This window comes from Telopea speciosissima, chromosome 8, assembly GCF_018873765.1.
Source record: "Telopea speciosissima isolate NSW1024214 ecotype Mountain lineage chromosome 8, Tspe_v1, whole genome shotgun sequence".
NCBI lineage: Eukaryota > Viridiplantae > Streptophyta > Magnoliopsida > Proteales > Proteaceae > Telopea > Telopea speciosissima.
In genome coordinates this window covers 57,584,915-57,603,809 of record NC_057923.1, presented here as the reverse complement: position 1 = coordinate 57,603,809, position 18,895 = coordinate 57,584,915, and the positions used below count along the sequence as shown (strand labels likewise).

The 18,895-nt window shown below is 38.9% G+C and overlaps 3 protein-coding genes across 3 annotated transcripts; 2 read left to right on the top strand and 1 right to left on the bottom strand.

The window, feature by feature from the left end:
• Positions 1-727: 727 nt before the first annotated feature.
• Positions 728-1,933, bottom strand: LOC122672475. Its single transcript, XM_043869940.1, has one exon. It carries the CDS (start codon positions 1,931-1,933, stop codon positions 728-730), a length of 1,206 nt encoding a protein of 401 aa, XP_043725875.1.
• A 10,366-nt stretch (positions 1,934-12,299) lies between these two features.
• LOC122672670 (probable WRKY transcription factor 70) lies at positions 12,300-13,116 on the top strand. Its single transcript, XM_043870141.1, has 2 exons — positions 12,300-12,413; positions 12,711-13,116. Exons 1-2 carry the CDS (start codon positions 12,313-12,315, stop codon positions 13,114-13,116), a joined length of 507 nt encoding a protein of 168 aa, XP_043726076.1. The 5' UTR covers positions 12,300-12,312.
• Positions 13,117-15,938: 2,822 nt separating this feature from the next.
• LOC122672474 (WRKY DNA-binding transcription factor 70-like) lies at positions 15,939-17,503 on the top strand. The gene is made up of 3 exons (XM_043869939.1): positions 15,939-16,210; positions 16,454-16,558; positions 17,214-17,503. Exons 1-3 carry the CDS (start codon positions 15,939-15,941, stop codon positions 17,488-17,490), a joined length of 654 nt encoding a protein of 217 aa, XP_043725874.1. The 3' UTR covers positions 17,491-17,503.
• Positions 17,504-18,895: the final 1,392 nt, after the last annotated feature.

Genomic DNA, 18,895 nt, shown 5'->3' with positions numbered 1-18,895 from the left:
TCTAATAAAATAACCAAAGCCATGTAGTTGTTTCCTCTCCAAATGTAATTTTGGGTGTCCTATGCAGTTCAACAATCTTTAATTAACAAAAAAGGACACCTTAGTCTTCAAACATTCAAAAACTTTCCCTGAAAATGCAGAATAGTTACATTACAGTCAAAGCTCTCAGTAATTGGCATCAACATACATGGTAAACAGAAAACGTCAGATCATCTCCAATTATTTGGTTCCCTTCTCCCTGGAATATATAACACTAAATTGAAGCCATAACACAAGCACAAATGCACAGAGTGTCCTCTGTACTTGATTTCAAAGGCCCGAGTCATCTGAATGATCAATTAGCTAATATTATAGGATATATATATACACACACACACACACACACACTATATATATATATATATATATATATATATCCAACTGTCATCACCAGAAGGAATGTCAGCTCAGCTTCAGAAGAATCTCCTCCTCACATAAGTTATCATATAGTTGTTGACAGTGAAACAGACTATTGGTCATATGATAGATTCCCAACAATATCTTATACTAACCTTACCCTCTCTTGCACATTACCCCAAAAAAAAAAAAATTCCCCAATGGGCTACAGTACATTTTATGGTTATTCATGATTCAAAGGAGAGATTTCACCATTCTAAATGAGCAAGTGACTCATGTATGAAAAATACAGAATTTCTTAATTATAAAGTGAAACATTCTACAAGTCACCTTATGATTCAAGAATACCTATCTTACTTTGATACAATTTCAACAGATGGGGTTGTTCATCTAGATACCTGAACACATACTTATTCAGGAACTTATCCTCAGTCAATCTCATGGCGGGGCCGATACTATTATTTTCCATTAGACCCTTCGCGAGCAGAACTTGAAAAACAGAAAACCTTGGAAATATTCTCTTCTCCATGCTATATTGTAATATGCTATGATACTTCCTGATATCAGCAATTGTCCAATTCAATTTGTTCATGAAGAAATCCAATCCTGCCCTGATTCTCTTCTCTGAAAGTCCAAAAACAGTGGGTTGCTTCCGGAACAACCAAAGATAATCGTCTACCGGCCATCCAAAACTACTAAAAACAGCCAACTTTCCTTCCCATGCAGGCTTCCTCATCCCAGATAGTACCCGGAAACCATTTATGAAAACGGTAGTCGAAGGATCCAAACCCATTTCCTTGGCTCTCAAAACCACCCCCTTAAACCATTCAGATTTCCCAATCATTAGTCGAGGATGAAGGAACATTAACCTCGAAATGTTGGACTCTGTTACACCATGATCTCGCAAGATCTCAATATTGGGCGTCATTCTTTCAGGAAGCCGGGTGGTCCAGGTCATACGACTCAGAGCGATAGCGACCCTTTCATCCGTGTGGATGAAACTCCTGAGGAATTCCAATGAAGGGATGAGTTCTCTTTCTAAATTCGCTGTCAAGAAGTTGGAGTATCTGGAAAGGATCTTTGCGAGGTTGGGGCCTGATATCCCCATATTACACAGTAGTTCGATTTTGGGTTTCAGTATTTTGTCAGGATCGATTCTGAGTACATTTGGGTTGAAGGTAATGATATCGGAGATTTGGGCTTGCGTGAATGCATAGTTCTTGAAGAGGTCAAGGACAGAATCTGCTTTGGCTGTGGTCTTGAGAGCAATGTGTTTAGAGGCTCTGAGAGCTGATTCTGGGGACAACCCACATGAGTTTATAAGGTAATATACAGTTAGAGCTGGTTCGTTTGCGGCGCTTGAATTGAATCTAAGAGATGATATTTGAAGAAAACAGAAACGAGATGAATAATTGCCAGCCCATCTGAACTGAGAAGTTCTTCCACAGAGTAAACCAAATGTTGTTGTATTTGGCCGACGAAGCAGCTGAATTGAAGCCTGGATTATCGAGAAGCTTGACCCCAAGTATAATCTCATTGCTCGGGCAAAACTGTGCTTTCTTCTTTCACCTCCGATTCAAAGAGCTCCCCCTACATGAAAGCCCTAAAATACAGAAATTGGAAGTGGAAGAAGGAATCATTCACAATTTCAAAGATGGGTGAAAGTTGCAATTTCGGATGCAAATTTGGCCCGGCGAACGGTCAGGCCCGCCCTGGATTCGATAGTGCCTGGGTTGGGTTTTCTAGATTACAGGCTCGGCTAAGGCTGAGATTTTCCAATTTGGATCCTCTACGGTCGGGCAGATAGCGGCCCACACCCAGACAAGGGCGTGGACCCCACCGGGGCAGATGCTTGGGCAGTTGGTAGGGCGGTCATTTTGCCTCTGGGTTTGGGTCGCACCAAGGCTGCTACCTGTCCGGCCGTAGAGAATCAGAATCCGAGATTTTCAGGCTTGTTGCATGCAGTTGGATGGGTTGAGGTTGGGCTGATGCTTTGGGCTGAGCACGGCCCGATGGTAAGGTTGTCAATTGGGGAGGGTCCAAAACGGTATTAAAGATGTCAATCCCAGTACCGTCCCATTTAGTATCGGGACCAAACCTAGGTCCCAGCTCCAATTATTAATGAGATGGGATGGTACCGATTCCTAAATGGTTCTAAGCCTAGCACAAATGGGAGAAGAACTTTATTGGTTTCAAGATGCTTCCATTGTTAGAAAGCAACTTAATATACGAAAACAAGATAAATTTCATGATTTTACTAAGGGCACATGTAAGCTTCTACTTTGTATACGAAACCAAGATAAATTTCATGGTTTTACTAAGATCACATGTAAGCTTCTCAAAATGATGCCTAAAAAATAATGGGATGAAATAAACAAGCCTTGAAGCCCATATATGATTTTTAGTGTCATCACAAAACAAATTTATAGAAATTGAACTAGAACGTACATCAATTGAAACCTCCACAAGAGAAAATACCACTAAAATACATCACACTATAGTTATAGAAATTCAACACAATAGCATGAAATATACCCTTTTGAAAGGGTACTAATACTTTCGGTACCTAACCGATAATTTTGATAATAGTACCATTGGGAATCCCGTCCCAGAACTGTCCCGATCCCATCTATTATTTGGCACCAAAGTTAGAACCTAATACTATCCCATTTATTAATGGAACAATCCGGTACTAAGTTTTAGGGGGGTTGGTTTTGAGACGGTTCCTGGTTCTAATCCCAAATCGACACCCTTAATTACTGGAAATGATTTTGGGTGAAAAATGTGTTTGGGAGAGCTGGCTGGAGAAGTGATTCTGATAATCACTTGGGTGATTTCATGAGTGATTTTTGAGAAACAATACTTTCTTATTAAGGAAGCATATCTTTGAGCCAATGGCATAGGGTACACTAGCATCTAGGTGTCTATCTTTCTTTCCCTCATATGAAATGTCTTTGCTGCCCTTTAATATATGATACCATTTTATCGTACCTTATAGGTGGGCTTATCTATGCCGCTTGCTCAGAGAACACTTTCCCCTTCTTGTTATTATTGGGATCAGTCTCCAGACCACATAGAATCTTTAGATGGTAAAGATTCTTTTGTCTATGAGAACGCAAGGGAGCAGATGAGAGTATAGTGGAATAAACACCTCATCCTACATTCTTACCTGCTTTAGTTTAATAGAGAATCACAAGCTAGGGCTGCAACCGGGTTGGGTGGGACTGGGCTAGATTTTTAAAAACCCTAGCCCATCCCTAGCTCCCCTTAACTTAACCCAAGCCCACCCAGCCCAAGGTCAGGATGAGATATCGCAGCTCAAGCCCTCCCATACTAGGCCCAGCCCAGCCCTTATTGGGTCGGGTTGGCCCTGATTGTCCCAGGCAGCCTCTATTTTTGTTATTTTAGGGCTAGGAAAGGCCGGGCTAGTTCTGTTTTTTGACCATAAATATAATATTATATATACATATTTATTTTTATATACAAGGTCGGGCTCAGCCCATGCTCGTCCTGGCCCTACCCCAAACCTAGAAATCTCAACCCTTAACCAGCCCAAAACCTATTGGGCTTAGGGGCTTGGGTTCACTTGGCGAAAATTGCACCCCTGATTAAGAGCTATCTTTATGAAGTCCAGAGATGAGAATGAGAAATTCCACGTGGGGCTCCTCTGTAGCGCGACACAGTGTGTAGGACATCATTCGACGGCCTGCAATGTTTGGGCACGCAGCCCAACACACTACGTGTCCAAGCATTGCAGCCTGTTGGATGTACGCTACACACTGTGTCGCACTACAAAGGACCCAAGTCCGAGAAACTCTAATAAGGTGCTTGCTTCTATAACAATCGTTCTTAAATCTTGTGAATCAACAACAACAATCAAGGTATTGATAATTGATTTACGGGTGAGAGAACGCTAATCGGTCATGTGCCTAGCGTAGTTCCCACGCCTAGACAAAGAAACCGCCTTGCCGCCTGGAATTGACACACAATGTAGAATCATAATGGTTGTATTGTATCATTTCAATTAGAATCTTTCAAAAAGCTTTTATTGGTCTCATCCATGTTGTCTTCTGTTCTAATTTATTTCATATGAACAAAGTTGCTCCCAAAGGAGATATGTTCTTCCATTGATTGATATATTTTAGGGTAAAAATTACACGTCACCCCCTAGTTTTCAAATGAAACGCAAATCACCCCCTGCTTTTGAAAATGAGAAACTCTGCGTGAGGCTCCTCTGTAGCTGGACACAGTGTGTAGCGCATCATCCGACGGCCTACAATGCTTGGGCATGCATCCCAACACACCGGTGGTGTGTTGGGCTGTGTACCCAAACATTGCAGGGCGTTGGATGTGTGGTGCGCTACACACTGTGTCGCGCTACAGAGGACCCAAGTCCGAGAAACTCTAATAAGGTGCTTGCTTCTATAACAATCGTTCTTAAATCTTGTGAATCAACAACAACAATCAAGGTATTGATAATTGATTTATGGGTGAGAGAGCGTTAACCGATCACGTGCCTAGCGTGACTCCCACTCCTAAACACATAAACTGCCTTGCCGCTTGGAATTGACACACTAAGACATGAATGAGAGGGTACATTTAGAAATTTCCAAACAAGTTTAAACATTAAATTGATTATTCCTTTAGTATTTTAAATCATAACAAACATCATGTAATATTTGATTTGTGATCTGATCATCCAATGTCATTTATCTAATCTGCCATCACATAATTGAAGATTAAAATAAATGATTAAAAAACCTGATTAGATTATTTTATCGTTTAGCAACGCAAACCGAAAGTTTACCAATTAAGCCAATCATTAATGATTAGTTCGAACACCAAGAGCAGTTTGATTCCTTATTTGATAAGACCGTTCTTAGAAACATGAAACAAAACCAAATCGAAATAGTTCGAAGCCCAGAAAAAACTACTTCTTCATACCCATTTTCCCCATCTTCTACTCAAATGTTCAATGCAAAATTCTCCAAAATTGAATTCTAGCTATTCTAGAATTCAGAATTTGTTTCTTGGTAAAAGGAAATTATTGATGAATTTAATTTTAAAATAAAAAATACTCAAAGATTACAATCATGTCTAGAACTCTAGAAGTACTAGAAAATGAAGGTCAAGAAGCGACTCTCTCCTAAAGAATAATACTCCGTTTGGGTTGGGAAGCCCAACCCAAGCCTTATTGGGCCCATGACGGGCTTAGGCTAGCTGGGCCAAAATTTCACCTCTAATTAAGCAATCTTTAATTAGAGGAAAGTGACAATGAGAAACTCTAAGCAGCATGCTCCTATAACAATCTTCTCAAACCTTGTGAATCTATCTATGATAACAATCAAGGTATTGATAAATTGATTTATGAGAGAAAGAATGCTTCCTGGTCGCGTGGATCCTGCACCCAGACACAGAACCAAGCAAAATTATCATCCCACCCCTCGTGAAATGAAAAAATCTCATCATGTTGATGCCCGTGTGCGCTCTCTCATTGCCCCCCTACGCTAGTGCGGGGGTTACATGATTAGGCAGCGATCTCTTACCTTTGATTTATCTATATTTTAAAATGGTCTCTCTCAAGTTTTGGTCCTACAGTGATCCAAATATGAGATAATCCAAAATAGAAGGATATAGCTAGAGATGGAGGTTCAACTCGACTTTGTATGACCCTATTATGCCCTAACTCGGCTGATCTTGATTGAAGCTTCAACTCATGCACCTGCACGTACGTGCAGAGGAACTGAACTCCAAAGAAATGGTCCAGTTATTTTGCCATGGCTTCGGTGGTTGCTAGTAGAGGGAATGGATGAAATTGATTTGTAAAAAAAATTTGTCGTCATGCATGAATAGATAATGATCTTTTGCCCAAAATATAATTATTAAATATGATAAGAATTTTGATTGGGCTAAAGTTTGGGATTGTGTGGTGTTTTGAATGCGCTTGAATTTGGGTCATTAAATTGTATCATGGTCTATCTCTTTTTAGGATGCATGCCACTTATGTAGCTCTCTCACCCCCTCTTATCGAATTGGTTTTTCGTTCTGAATTTTGGAATTAGGATTGTTTTATCTTAGAGGTAAAAGCGTAAAGTCTTTGAAGATTATACAACAATAACAACAAACTCAGTCTTATCCCAACTAAATGGGATCGACTACATAAATCCTTGTAAAATAAAGTTGAGAAAATTGACCGAACGTAAGAGGGATAAAAAAAATGAGAGATGAAAAATAAGAAATAAGCAATTAGAAATGAAAGTAAGAGGAAAGAGGAACAGTCCGGGAAGAAAGAAAAATCTCAGCTTAATGGGATAGTCAACATGGACCCTAGACCTCTAATAAACTCTATCCGAGGTTATACTTGACACATAATCTCCGAAGATTATGCATTTTTTATATTAGTGAATTCATAAGATAAGTCTTAAATCTCATTATTTTTTTTAGGGGGTGAGGGTAGTTGTTGACTCTAGAGGGCAAGGTAGGGTCAACAAGAGTGTGTAACCAACTCAAATTTTGTCGGTTTGTGCAACATTAATATTTGCAAATTGTAATGTAGACTCGTGGATTGTTATCATTAGCATCATTATTATATTAAGGGAATTTCCTTAATGCTATTTGTTTTTATAAAAATTTACATTTTAATATGATCTGTGGGATCCATGCCTAGCAGTATATCTGAACCATAATAAGAAACGCAAGCGCAGTCATAGGACAACCACCGGCAAAGCTGACACCCAATTGTACCATAAAACCTACGAAATGGGTTATACGTCAAAGTTGTTGTTGATGAAAGACATGGAGTGTTAGCTCTCTAAATGCATCTTTCTCTTCCCCATATAATAAGAAAAAACTGTTATTTCGTTTGATAATCTTTTTGTTGTTTCTATGCTGAGAAATAATAGAAACAGTTTTTACTTGTTTTTGTACTGAGAAATAGTCTGTATTTGGTAACCCTGTTCTAGAAATGTTTCTAAACACAATTGCAAAACGTTAAATGATGAGATGGACTTTAAACTAGACATGAAATGACTATTTTACCCTTATCTTCCATAGTAGTGAGATAATTACCCATTAACCTAAACAGTGGGTGAAGAAATTCCTCCTTCTTCCATCTTCCTTCTCAAATCTAAAACTCAAAACAGTAGCAGAGGGTAACGCTTAGGTTCTATCAAATTTAGAACGTTTGGTTTTTTCTATCAGTTTTTTTCTTCCACTATTGCAAAACAACTTAGATCAGGCACTCATGAAAGCTGGAATGTGACTTGGAAGCTATTGTATGTGTGATTAAAGAACTGAACTAGTTGTGAGTTGCGTCTGATGTGTTTGTGTTGGAGTTTTTGTGTATGATAGGAACCAGATGAGCATGTTGGAGGTGAACAAGACAGGTTACGATCAATACATAGAGAGTAGTCATCCAATCCATAACTAGACAACATGATTAGGGAGAGATGTGATTCCCCTTAATGTGACAAAGCGTTACTACTTTATCAGTAGCAAAGGTTTCTGCTATGGTGGCATGAAGATCTCTGTGCTTGAGTTTTAAATTTGAGCAGGAAGATGGAAGAAGGGGGAATCTCTTCATCCACTGCTTAGGTTAATGGGTAATTATCTCACTACTATGGAAGATAAGGGTAAAATAGTCATTTCATGTCCAGTTTAAAACACACGTCTTCACTTAATATTTACTTGGTAACGGAGTACTGTTAATTTTGTATTCTTTTGAAAAATAGGGGGGATGTACAAGTGCGTTTTTTGAAACTTTGAGTTTATTGTTACTTTAGGCAAAGTACAAGGGATGTACGCGTAATTTTGACCCCAAAAAATTATTTGAAACAAAAAGGATAAAGTGGTATTGGGGCGGCGAACATGTTCCCAACCATGAGTTATTGGCACTAATTCCCTTCCTCAAACATTCCCCCAAAGTTGAATTCACCATTTTATTTTTGGTTTGAGAGGGAGAGGGAGAGGGAGAGGGAGAGGGAGGGGGAGGGTTACTACAACAACTCCTCACCTCGTCTACCTCTCTCCTCCTTGTTCTTATTGTTAAACTGTCGAAGTGTATTTTGATTGATGCGACTCTTTTTATAGATAACTTTTAGGCCCCATTTGTTTGAGGTGATTTAAGTGCGACGGGAAAATTGGGGTGAGACAGACAGTGTTAATGTAACACTCTAAAAAAATAAAACCGCATCCTTCTTTCTCAACATACTATACTTTGGAACCCAATACTATAACATTCCCACCTTATCATTCCTGTCACACAAACAGAGTTTTAGAGAATGTCACTTTGTTTGGGTGTGGACGATGAGGGTCAACCAAAATATGAAACAAATTCAAATTTTGTCGTTTGAGTGACATAATTAATATTTGCAAATTGGCAATAGGCTGGATCACATCGTTAATTGTTATGTAATCGGCAATTTCCTAACCATTTCCGTAAATCCCACGAGTTTTATAAAACGTGCGCATTTCAATAGGATAGAGTATATAGTAGGACCCAGAGACCAAACAGTATCTCAATCGTACGATTTTTTTTCCTTCAATGAATATCTGAACCGTACGTTACAAAACGCCAGCGTCATGTGGGCTCCACAAGCATGACGACTCTCCAACTTATAGATTAATTAATCAACGGGAACACGGTATTACCGTACTTGGAATATACCTCTCTTCTCAGCAATTTTCGTCCCTTCAATTCTTCCACTTATCACCATCTTGACTACAAAAGTTGTAGTCTGTCAAATTCTTAACTACCAATTCTTTGGAATCTGCCATGTCATCCAAAATTAAAATTATTCATTTGGAAAATTTTAAACAAATGCTTACCAAGAATGGACATCCTTAATAGATTTCTTAATGTTGATAACATGCATATTCTTTGTAATACTGTACTGGAATCATCATGACACTTTTTCTTATCGTGTCCTTTTTCAAAATATATTTGGGCAACAGGACCCGTAGGGTTGAGAATTGAATACCTCCAACTCAGCCAAATTTTCCCTTTTCAGAAAAAAGATTTTTTATTTCAGTTTTTTCCATAACTTTCTATATTATCTGGGTTACTAGAAATTACTGCCATTTCCACAATTCCAAACACAATGTTAACCAAATCATGAAAAACATTAACCGTTGGATTATAGATCTAAAGTTGTTACCATCCACCCATCTGAATCCTGAACCTTTACCATCCACTCCAGAAATATCTATGCAGAACTACATGGATGAAACGCGACATAGAGTTTTGACTTTAATATGTGATGATAGCTTCTTGGCTGACTCTAGAAAAGCGGAATGGGCCTGCACTGCAATTTTAAATCAATCATTTATTTTTGCATGTAGAATTTTTCTCCTATCAGGTTCCTGTCCAGTCAGGTTAGTAGGTTCCTCTCATAGGGAGGGCAGAAATGATGACCTCACTCCCCCGGTGGTGTGTTTGGGCAGGGGGTGAGGTCATCATTTTCGATCCCCTATGAGAGGAACTTACGAACCTGACCCGACAGGGAACTTGAGAGGAGTTAAGTCCATGGATTTTGGTTTCACAGGGACAGGTCGTACAGCTCATGGATTTTGGTTTCACAGGGACAGGTCGTACAGCTCAGGAAGCAGAGGTAAAGGGAATTCTCTCAGGACTAAAGCTCACCAACAATTTGACTAACTAGGAAGTGGAGATTTGGAAAGATTGTGAGGACACGGTTTGATGGCTTACAAAGGACTTGTCAACTTGGCCAAGGGAATTTTTTACATGTTTGTGAGATATGCATTTTTTCTTGAAAAAGTTTTATTGTGTTAACATTGTTAAGAAGAATAGACCCTTAATAGGTGTAACGAATGACCTTGCTATCTCTGCTAGATGTAATAGGCAGAGTTTAATTTCGACATTCGCCGTTCAAAATGGCAAGATGGAGTTGTTGGTTCCTATGAATAATACAAAGTTTGCAGTAGAAGAAGGTTAAGAGAACTGCACGTGAATACCTCTATGAAGAACCTTTCGCTGCCGCTCGTTGCTTGTCGCCGTTCGTTGCTCGCCGCCTTTCGTCGTTCAACCAGTGGAGCTCCTCTTTGTCGCTCTGAAATAGAGTTCGTCGCAACCAGATGAGGTGTCGCCGCTGCTAGGGTTCGTCACGAAGTCAAGAAATGGAGAGAGAATAGAAAGGGGAAAGAAAAAAAGGGGGAAGACGAAAGGGGTTAAACAAATCTGGGTTTCGTTAGGTTTCAAATTTCAAAAAGGAAACGGGTCGGGTTCGTCATTGAAGCTGGGTGAGAGAGGACGGAGGAAGCAAATGGGTTAAACTAAGGAAACCCAAAAATTCGCTGTTGGATGGTCTCTTGTCCAGGTGGCAGCATCCTAGATTGGTGCTGGACGCTCCAGCTCCGGCCACGGCAGGACAGGAGCCAAATCCATCAATTTGAAGTATTTATTAATACTTTGGACTGATCCAAGCCTGGTCCAGTTAAACGTGGAATTTGGTCATTTTTGATCGATCGGGATCGGTATTGACCATGAGTGATCCAAAGTTCGATACCAAAATTATGAACCTTGAATGGGAATATGTTTAGGCAAAAGGTTTCGTCCACAACCGTGCATACTGCACAACCATGCCTGCAACTATTGGATGAGAATGAGGAACCATGTACTATACACAATTAAGCACATCTAGTAGTTGAAAGTACGACCATATAATTAGGGGTGTAAATGAATAGCCAAAATCCGTTTCCATATCCATGTTCGTATCCGTTTAGCACTATTCGAATCCGTCCGAAAGCTAAACGGATGGGGATACGGATAGACTATAGCTATCCGAAAAGCTATATTTACATGTAAACGGATAAAATATTCGATCCGTATCCGTGTCCGTATCCATTTTGTACTATCCGAATCCGTCCAATAGCTAATTGGATGCGGATGCGGATAGAGCACTATCCGAGCCGAATCCAATCCGTTTACAACCCTACGTATAATGTTTTTAAAGAGTTATTAATTCGCTATATCCTTCGTCCTTTCTTCCTGCTACCCCATTTAATAAATTTTTTTTTATTATTAAAGTCTTGACCTTTCCATCTGCCTTCTGAGATCCATCAAGTCCTCTTGACTCTCTTACAAAAAACAGAGAAAGAGAGAGACTTCGGAAAGTCATTAAATGGATTCTCCTCCCTTTGCTAGAAACTTAAATTCTGTTCGGGAAAAGGTGATAGAAGAACTTGTTCAGGGTCGTGGATTTGCTTCTCAGCTTCAACTTGTCCTCCATGAACAACTCACCGGATCTGGTCATGTGTCAGCCACGGCGGAGCATCTGGTAACTAAGATATTAAGATCCTTCACAGAGGCTCTTTCAATACTGAGTTATAGTGAGTCCGGCGAGGTTCCTGCGACTTCGCGGCCACCTTGTCGGGATCAACGTCGAAAGGGATCTAGGAGAAGGTGATCATCTTGTATCCATTACTCATCTTTAATCTACAGAATCTAGTGATCAGTGACTAGTAATTAGGGAGAATGTTCTCTGTGTCACAGCACAGCCTACGCCCAGGCACATGGGGGTAGGCGCAATAACTACACTGCCTCCTGCACAGGCTGCCCATGTGCCTGGGTGCAGCCGGCGTTGTGGCAGAGAGAACATTCTCCCTTAATTTAGTAAGGCAAATCTTAAGGGAAGGGGGGGGGGGGGACTCAATCCCATTGGTTACTTTTTATGTTTGATGATTTCTTGATTTCATTTATGGGTGTTTGTGTTAGGTACTTGATTGATATGGGAAACACTCACAAGTTGATGGAACACGTTAAATCAAACCTTTTAATCTTTTTTCATATTAGGCTGGCCCAATCTAATGCTCATATACTAGATTCAACCCCATTAGGCGGATAACAGATTGATTTCTATTATATATGCTTACTGATGATATTTCTTGATTTGTAGAAACATGCAAGAAACATGGACGAGAATTACGTCTGTGCCCTTTGAAGACGGTTACGGTTGGCGAAAATATGGGCAAAAAGAGATCCTCAATGCCAAACATCTAAGGTCTTGATCATTTGATTTCCGAGTTCACATCCTCTACTTCCGCCTGCCCCTACTTCCGTGTGCGCTCTACACACATCGAGGCACTCAAAGACCGCCTTACCCCTGTTCGAGCGTCTTGCCCGAGCAGGGGTAAGGTGATCTTTGCACGTCTCAATGTGTGTAGGGCGCACACGGAAGTAGGGGCAGGCGAAAGTAGAAGATGTCGATCCTTAATTTCCTCATTACTTGAGAAGGAGAGAGAGTGTGTTAATGAGTAAATCTATAAGCTAATTAATCAATTCTTGTGGTGATCTATAGGTGCTACTTCAGATGCACCAACAGATTTGATCAAGGTTGTCAAGCAACCAAACAAGTTCAAAGAACAGAAGATGAGAAACCAACATTCTGGAACAAATACATAGGCCACAATACTTGCCAAGATATCCTCAAGGCCTCATTGGGCATGGATTCTACAGCTGATGAAAAGGGTTTTCTACTCAACTTTGAATCAAACACCACAACCAAACAAGACCCTCTTTTCTTCTTATCCTTCCCCTCAACCAAGGAAGAACACAAGAAATCCTGCAGTCCCTCAATAGAACAACAAGAATACAACCCATCCTCAAGAGGCAGCAGCAGCTCTTCCAGCAGCTTCGACATGGATATAGATCTGATGGATTCTGTTTATCTCAATGATGTATTCTATGATGAAGATATATTTTAGCCGATGTAGAGGGTAGATGGCGCGAAAGAGGGGGAGGGTAGAGCAAGGACGGAGAGGAAGGGGAAAAGTCTGTCCGAAAACTAATCGGACAAAGATATGATACCCCCTATCCATTCGATTATTATCTAATTTGTTTAGCACTCCAACGGTACTAAAATGTTCGAAATATATCTTCGTGTCCGTCTATCCAATTAAGTTACCTTATTGGATTTTGTTTTCTTATTTTTATAATATTATAAGTTAAGATAATGTGATTCATTTTCTAGATTTTCTATTGATTTATATATATTATGCAATACATGAATTCATATATCTATTAAAATAAATACAAGATAAAATCAAAAGTAAAAAAACATAAGAAAATCAAAGACTAAGAAGAGTAGAAGAAAGGGTAGTTGCCGAACTCTCAAGTCTCAACCCTAACTCGATCTCATCAACAAACGGTAAAGATGTCATCAGATAGTCGAAATTTTGTATTCGATCCGCGTTCATATCCATTTAGGAGAATCCGTAATAAAAAAATCACTATCTGAAAATTATTCGAATCCATCCGAATATAATTGGATACAACGCCCGAATTCGATCCGTTTACATCCTTAGTCAATGATTAATCTAAAAGTGAATTTACAAAAATTATCTCCCCACTTTAACTCAGGAAAAACATTTTTGTAAGGGTAAAAATGTCATAGTGAAGTGAACCTTCATTAGGCATAGTTGAGTAGTGTGACAATGGATCATAATCTTTGGATCGGATTGGTTGATTCGCCTGGATTGGATCGGAATCAACCATAACCAGTCATGAGATACAATCCTTGAACGCTAGATCGGTCACTGGGTTGGGAGAACCAGTCGGATCGCCCGATCCAATCCTATATGCATGCAAGGGTCGAATTTCTTTGAATTTTTAAGGTTTTTTTAACTTCTTTCATTTTGAAAATTTTCCATTTATGTTTGCGATTTGGCTTACATTATGTGTCTATTTTGACTTTAGATTAAATGTATAACACATCTCTTATTATTTCTTTTTGATTGATACAGACAGATCCAACAAAACCCAAAATTTTACCACTTTTTACTAATCATGATCGATTTGGATCGATATCGAATCCATATTGGCCTTGACTGATTTCGATCCCGAGATTATGAACCATGAATGTGACACAAAATATTACCCTCTATAAAATACGAAAAAAGAACCCAAAAATTCAATATAAATGTTACAAAATTTTGGAAATTTTTAACTAAAATTATGTTCAAAGGTGTATGAAAATCATCAAAATTCCCAAGAAAGGTCACCAGATGGTCAAACCAAGCTTTCTGTCTATCAAACAAATATTTTATTCCTCTCAAAAATTTCCTTTTGTAAAAGGAATTTTTTAAATAAGAAAAGATTCCAACTCTTGGAACTCCAAAGCCTTCCTATCTATTTGAGCAAATTAAAAAAAAATAAAAAAAAATTCAAAGAGTGTGTTCTCCTTCTCCAATACCGCTCTCTTAGACAATCTTCTCTCTAATTTTTAAATATTAAAAAAACACACACAGAAGTGTAATAACGCATCCCCTCTCCCCTTTCAATGGATAAAGGTACAATCCCGTACATACATGGTCGTGCATGAAACCTTTTCTATTTTTAAATAATTTTAAATTATTGTACAAAAAATGTAAAATGCAAAAGACGATACAATTGAATTATGGTCCTCAAATTTGACGCATGACCTATAAATGATCTATTCATCTTATTCAATGCTCCGGATTTACTTAAATGATATTCCATGACATGAGATTCAAGAATCGAGACAGATCAATCGCATTGGCTGAGGCCGATCCCGATTTCGCGAGAAACTATGTGTTAAGCTTAAGTCCAATTTGATTCTACTAAGAATAGTAATATAAAAGCAAAGAAATGGACAAAAAGTCAAATATTCATTATATGAATATTTTTCTACCATTTTACATAAAATATGCCATGCATGGTACCATACAATGAATTATGGTCCCAAATTTGACTCATGACCTATAAATAATGTTTTCATCGATTTACTTGTAATTCTCCATGTGAGAAAAAAAAAAGATAAAATGGTGAAGACAAACATGTTCCTAACCACCAATTGGAGTGATTCCTTACATCAAATTTGATTTCACCATTTTTTTCTTTCTTGAGGTTAAGATAATTAGATAAAGTCAACTAACGCGTGAACGATCTCAAATCTTATCCATTTGTGTGACATAAGTCATCCAAGTGTGGACCCGTTATTTCACTCACCCTCCATGTGTCCTTTTGGGTGCACCCGCACTCCAAGTGCAGAGAATTTTATCCCGTAAATTTTTTTTTTTGGGTAAGAGTGTGACATTTATATTTGCAAGTTGCAATAGGTGGTGATGGAATCCTTAATTATTATCATTATATTAAGGTAATTTCCAATTCTACTTAATCGCAGTAAGTTTTAATTAAAACATGCGTATTTCAATATGGTATAGTAGGATCCGGCTAGAGACCAAGCAGCATCTGAACCGTACGTTCTTTTAAAAAGAATATCTGAACCGTAGGTTATACCACCTGTAAACGTGATGCTGAAGTGGTACGTAATAGGGAATAACGTCATGTGAGCTTCCCAAGCATGACGAACTCTCCAACTTATACATTAATTAATGCTAATTAATTAATGCAATTTGTTTATATTGTTAATTAAAGAGTTAATTAATTCCCTAGGCAGATAGATCTCCACTTCTTCGGATCTTCCTCTTTCCCACTTGACTCTCTCTTATAAGAAACAGAGAAACAGAGAAACAGAGAAACAGAGAAAGACTTGAGAAAGTCATTAATGGATTATTCTCCCCCCTTTGTTAGGGAAAATCTGATTGAAGAACTTGTTAAGGGTCGTGGATTTGCTGCTCAGCTTCAACTTGTCCTCCATCAACAACTCACTGGATCATCTGGTCATGTGTCAGCCACGGAGGAGGATTTGGTGACCAAGATATTGAGATCCTTCACAGAAGCTCTTTCAATACTGAGTTATAGTGAGTCCGGCAAGGTTCCTGCGACTTCGCCGGCGCCGCCTTGTCGGGATCAAAATCGAAAGCGATCTAAGAGAAGGTGATCACCTTGTGTCCAGTATTACTCAATCTTTAATTTACAGAATCTAGTGATTAGTGACTAGTAATTAGATTATTAAGGGGGACCAGAGAGTGTTTTTTTTTGGTCTTTTTCTGTTGTGAGTTCCTATTGGTTACTTTTTGTGTTGGAAGCCTAATTAGGATTTCTTGATTTCAGCTATGGGTGTTTTGATTTTTAATATGTAAATAGGTTTGGTTACTGATGATATTTCTTGATTTATAGAAACGTACAAGAGTCATGGACGAGGATTACGGCTGTGCCTATTGAAGACGGTTATGCTTGGCGAAAATATGGACAGAAAGAGATCCTCAATGCCAAACATCTAAGGTCTTCCATTTTTCCTCATTATTGAGAGAGAGAGAGAGAGAGAGAGAGAGAGAGAGAGAGAGAGAGAGAGAGAGAGGATTGCCGCTTCGTGCGATGGCAAGGTCTCGTTACCGCCTGCACAGTGGCGTGGGTTTGAGTCTTGGGAATCAGCCTCTTCGTAAGGGGGGGTTAAGGCTGCCTACCATCTACCTCTGTAAGACCCTGTGAAAAGCGGGAGCCTAGTGCACTGGGTACGGCCTAAAGAGAGAGAGAGAGTTGATTGTGTGTGTGTGTGTGCCTTTGTGGAAAAAAAATTTTAGTACCAAGGTCGTAGGAACTTTCCTTTGAATCTGGCTCAGGTTCTTGTACAAGAACCGTCTCATTCTTGAGGCGCAAAGGAATCCAACTTTGAAGTGGAATCCTTTTGTGCGCCTCAAGGGCGTATAAGATGGTTCTCGTGTGTGAACCTGAGCCAGCCTCCTTTCCTTGGACCTGGCTCCTGTCTAGCTGTGGCGGGAGTTGGACAGTCCAGTCCCACTAAACGATAGTAAAAATAGGGATCCAGATCCTCTATGGCACACTGCCCGTAGCGGCCTGAGTGGTGCAGACTGAGCCACGCATGCAAAGACCGCCTTACCCCTGCCCGCACGCACTAATGAATTCTCTTGATGTACAGGTGCTACTTTAGGTGCAGCTATAGATTTGATCAAGGTTGTCAAGCAACAAAACAAGTTCAAAGAACAGAAGATGAACCACTAACATTCTGGACCAAATACACAGGCCACCACACTTGCCAAGATATCCTTAAAGCCTCATTGGGAATGGATTCTACAGCTGAAGAAGGTGTTCTACTCAGTTTTAATTCAAACACCACAATCAAACAAGAGCCTCATTTCTTCTCATCTTTCCCTTCAAGCAAGGAAGAACACAAGAAACCATTATTCCCTCAATAGAACAACAAGAATACAAACCTTCCTCCTCATCAGAATATTATCTTCCAGTACCATGATCTAATAACTAAATTCAAATCCTCCATGAACCCTACATCAGCGTTACCGTCAACTTAGTCACGGGCCATGGGGATTTTGTTTCTGAGGGTACTACCAGCAGTAGCTCTTCCAGCAGCTTTGACATGGATATGGAATTGATGGATTCTGTTTGTCTTAATGATGTATTCTATGATGAAGAGTTGTTTTAGCTTCCAACCTCTCTCTCTCTCTCATTTCTTTAATCCATCTGTCTGAATTTCTATTGAGAACTTGGTATGGTACTTGAACTTGGAACGAGCATAAAGAAATTAACGATACTTCTTTATCTTTTGAGTTGTTACGCGAGATCGGTCGCTCAAGATCTTTGGTCTTTACCCGGACCAATGAAAAATTGGATCACTTCTTATGGATTCGTTGAGAATGATTCTGATCGGGTTCATGGCCTATTACCACAGTGGGTTTTCAGTTCCCATATCTCATAGGAATCAAGAACACCATCCAAAGTAGTAGAGATTGATTTCTATTGAGATGTTTTATACAAGATGGACTAGTATTCATTACCAAGTTAATGCCAAAACTATTCAATTTTGAGCCATTCAGATTTTTAAGATCCAAGCCATGGAAGGGTAATTTTCTTAATATATATAAATTCTAAAAAGTCTTCAATATTGTATGATAACCTTAGGCTGTGTTTGGTATGCATTCTTGGTTGATTTTAACATTCTCGAGGCGATGAAAACAAATATTTTATGATCCAAGAATGCAAATTCGGGGTAAATACATTCAAGAAACTAGCTAGTCCAATCACTTGGAAAGACCATAAGTGACTTGATAGGATAGATTCACCAATCCCACACTTCTTTTGGGAGTGCCAAGGATTCATAAGGAATCTAAATTATTTTTTTTGCATTTTTCTAATCTGATGCAAAAACAAAATTAACATCTGTTAACCTATTAATGGTGTAATGTCTCTTTTTCATGCTTGCACCAATGAAATATGAGAAGATTGGCAATCTTTACATGGGAAATTAACAAACCAATTAATTTCTTGAATTTCATATTTTTAAAATTTGATTATATAAGAAAAAATATTTGCACTTTCCCCACCATTTTTGAGTGACATGGAGTGATGATCAATTCATTAGAACACCACCATGAATCAACTTAGGCCCAAACCCAAGGCAGCTGGTAAGAATTAGAGTGGAATGGACTTGGGCTCATAATTTTGATGCTTTTATGATATTTTTCTCCCATTTTATTATATATAAAATAAGTAAAAAGAACCAAAAGTTCAATATATATGTTATACAATTTTGGAAAATTTTGACTAAAAAAATTCTGTTAAAAGCTGTTTTTTTTTATATAGCTT

What these genes read in the sequence shown, in the direction of transcription:
- LOC122672475 (XM_043869940.1), bottom strand. Translation starts at nt 1,933, where the DNA reads ATGAGATTATACTTGGGGTCAAGCTTCTCGATAATCCAGGCTTCAATT.
- LOC122672670 (XM_043870141.1), top strand. Translation starts at nt 12,313, where the DNA reads ATGCAAGAAACATGGACGAGAATTACGTCTGTGCCCTTTGAAGACGGT. An exon ending in CTCAATGCCAAACATCTAAG is followed by an intron (nt 12,414 to 12,710) that starts GTCTTGATCATT and finishes GGTGATCTATAG; the next exon opens with GTGCTACTTCAGATGCACCA.
- LOC122672474 (XM_043869939.1), top strand. Translation starts at nt 15,939, where the DNA reads ATGGATTATTCTCCCCCCTTTGTTAGGGAAAATCTGATTGAAGAACTT. An exon ending in CGAAAGCGATCTAAGAGAAG is followed by an intron (nt 16,211 to 16,453) that starts GTGATCACCTTG and finishes CTTGATTTATAG; the next exon opens with AAACGTACAAGAGTCATGGA. An exon ending in CTCAATGCCAAACATCTAAG is followed by an intron (nt 16,559 to 17,213) that starts GTCTTCCATTTT and finishes CTTGATGTACAG; the next exon opens with GTGCTACTTTAGGTGCAGCT.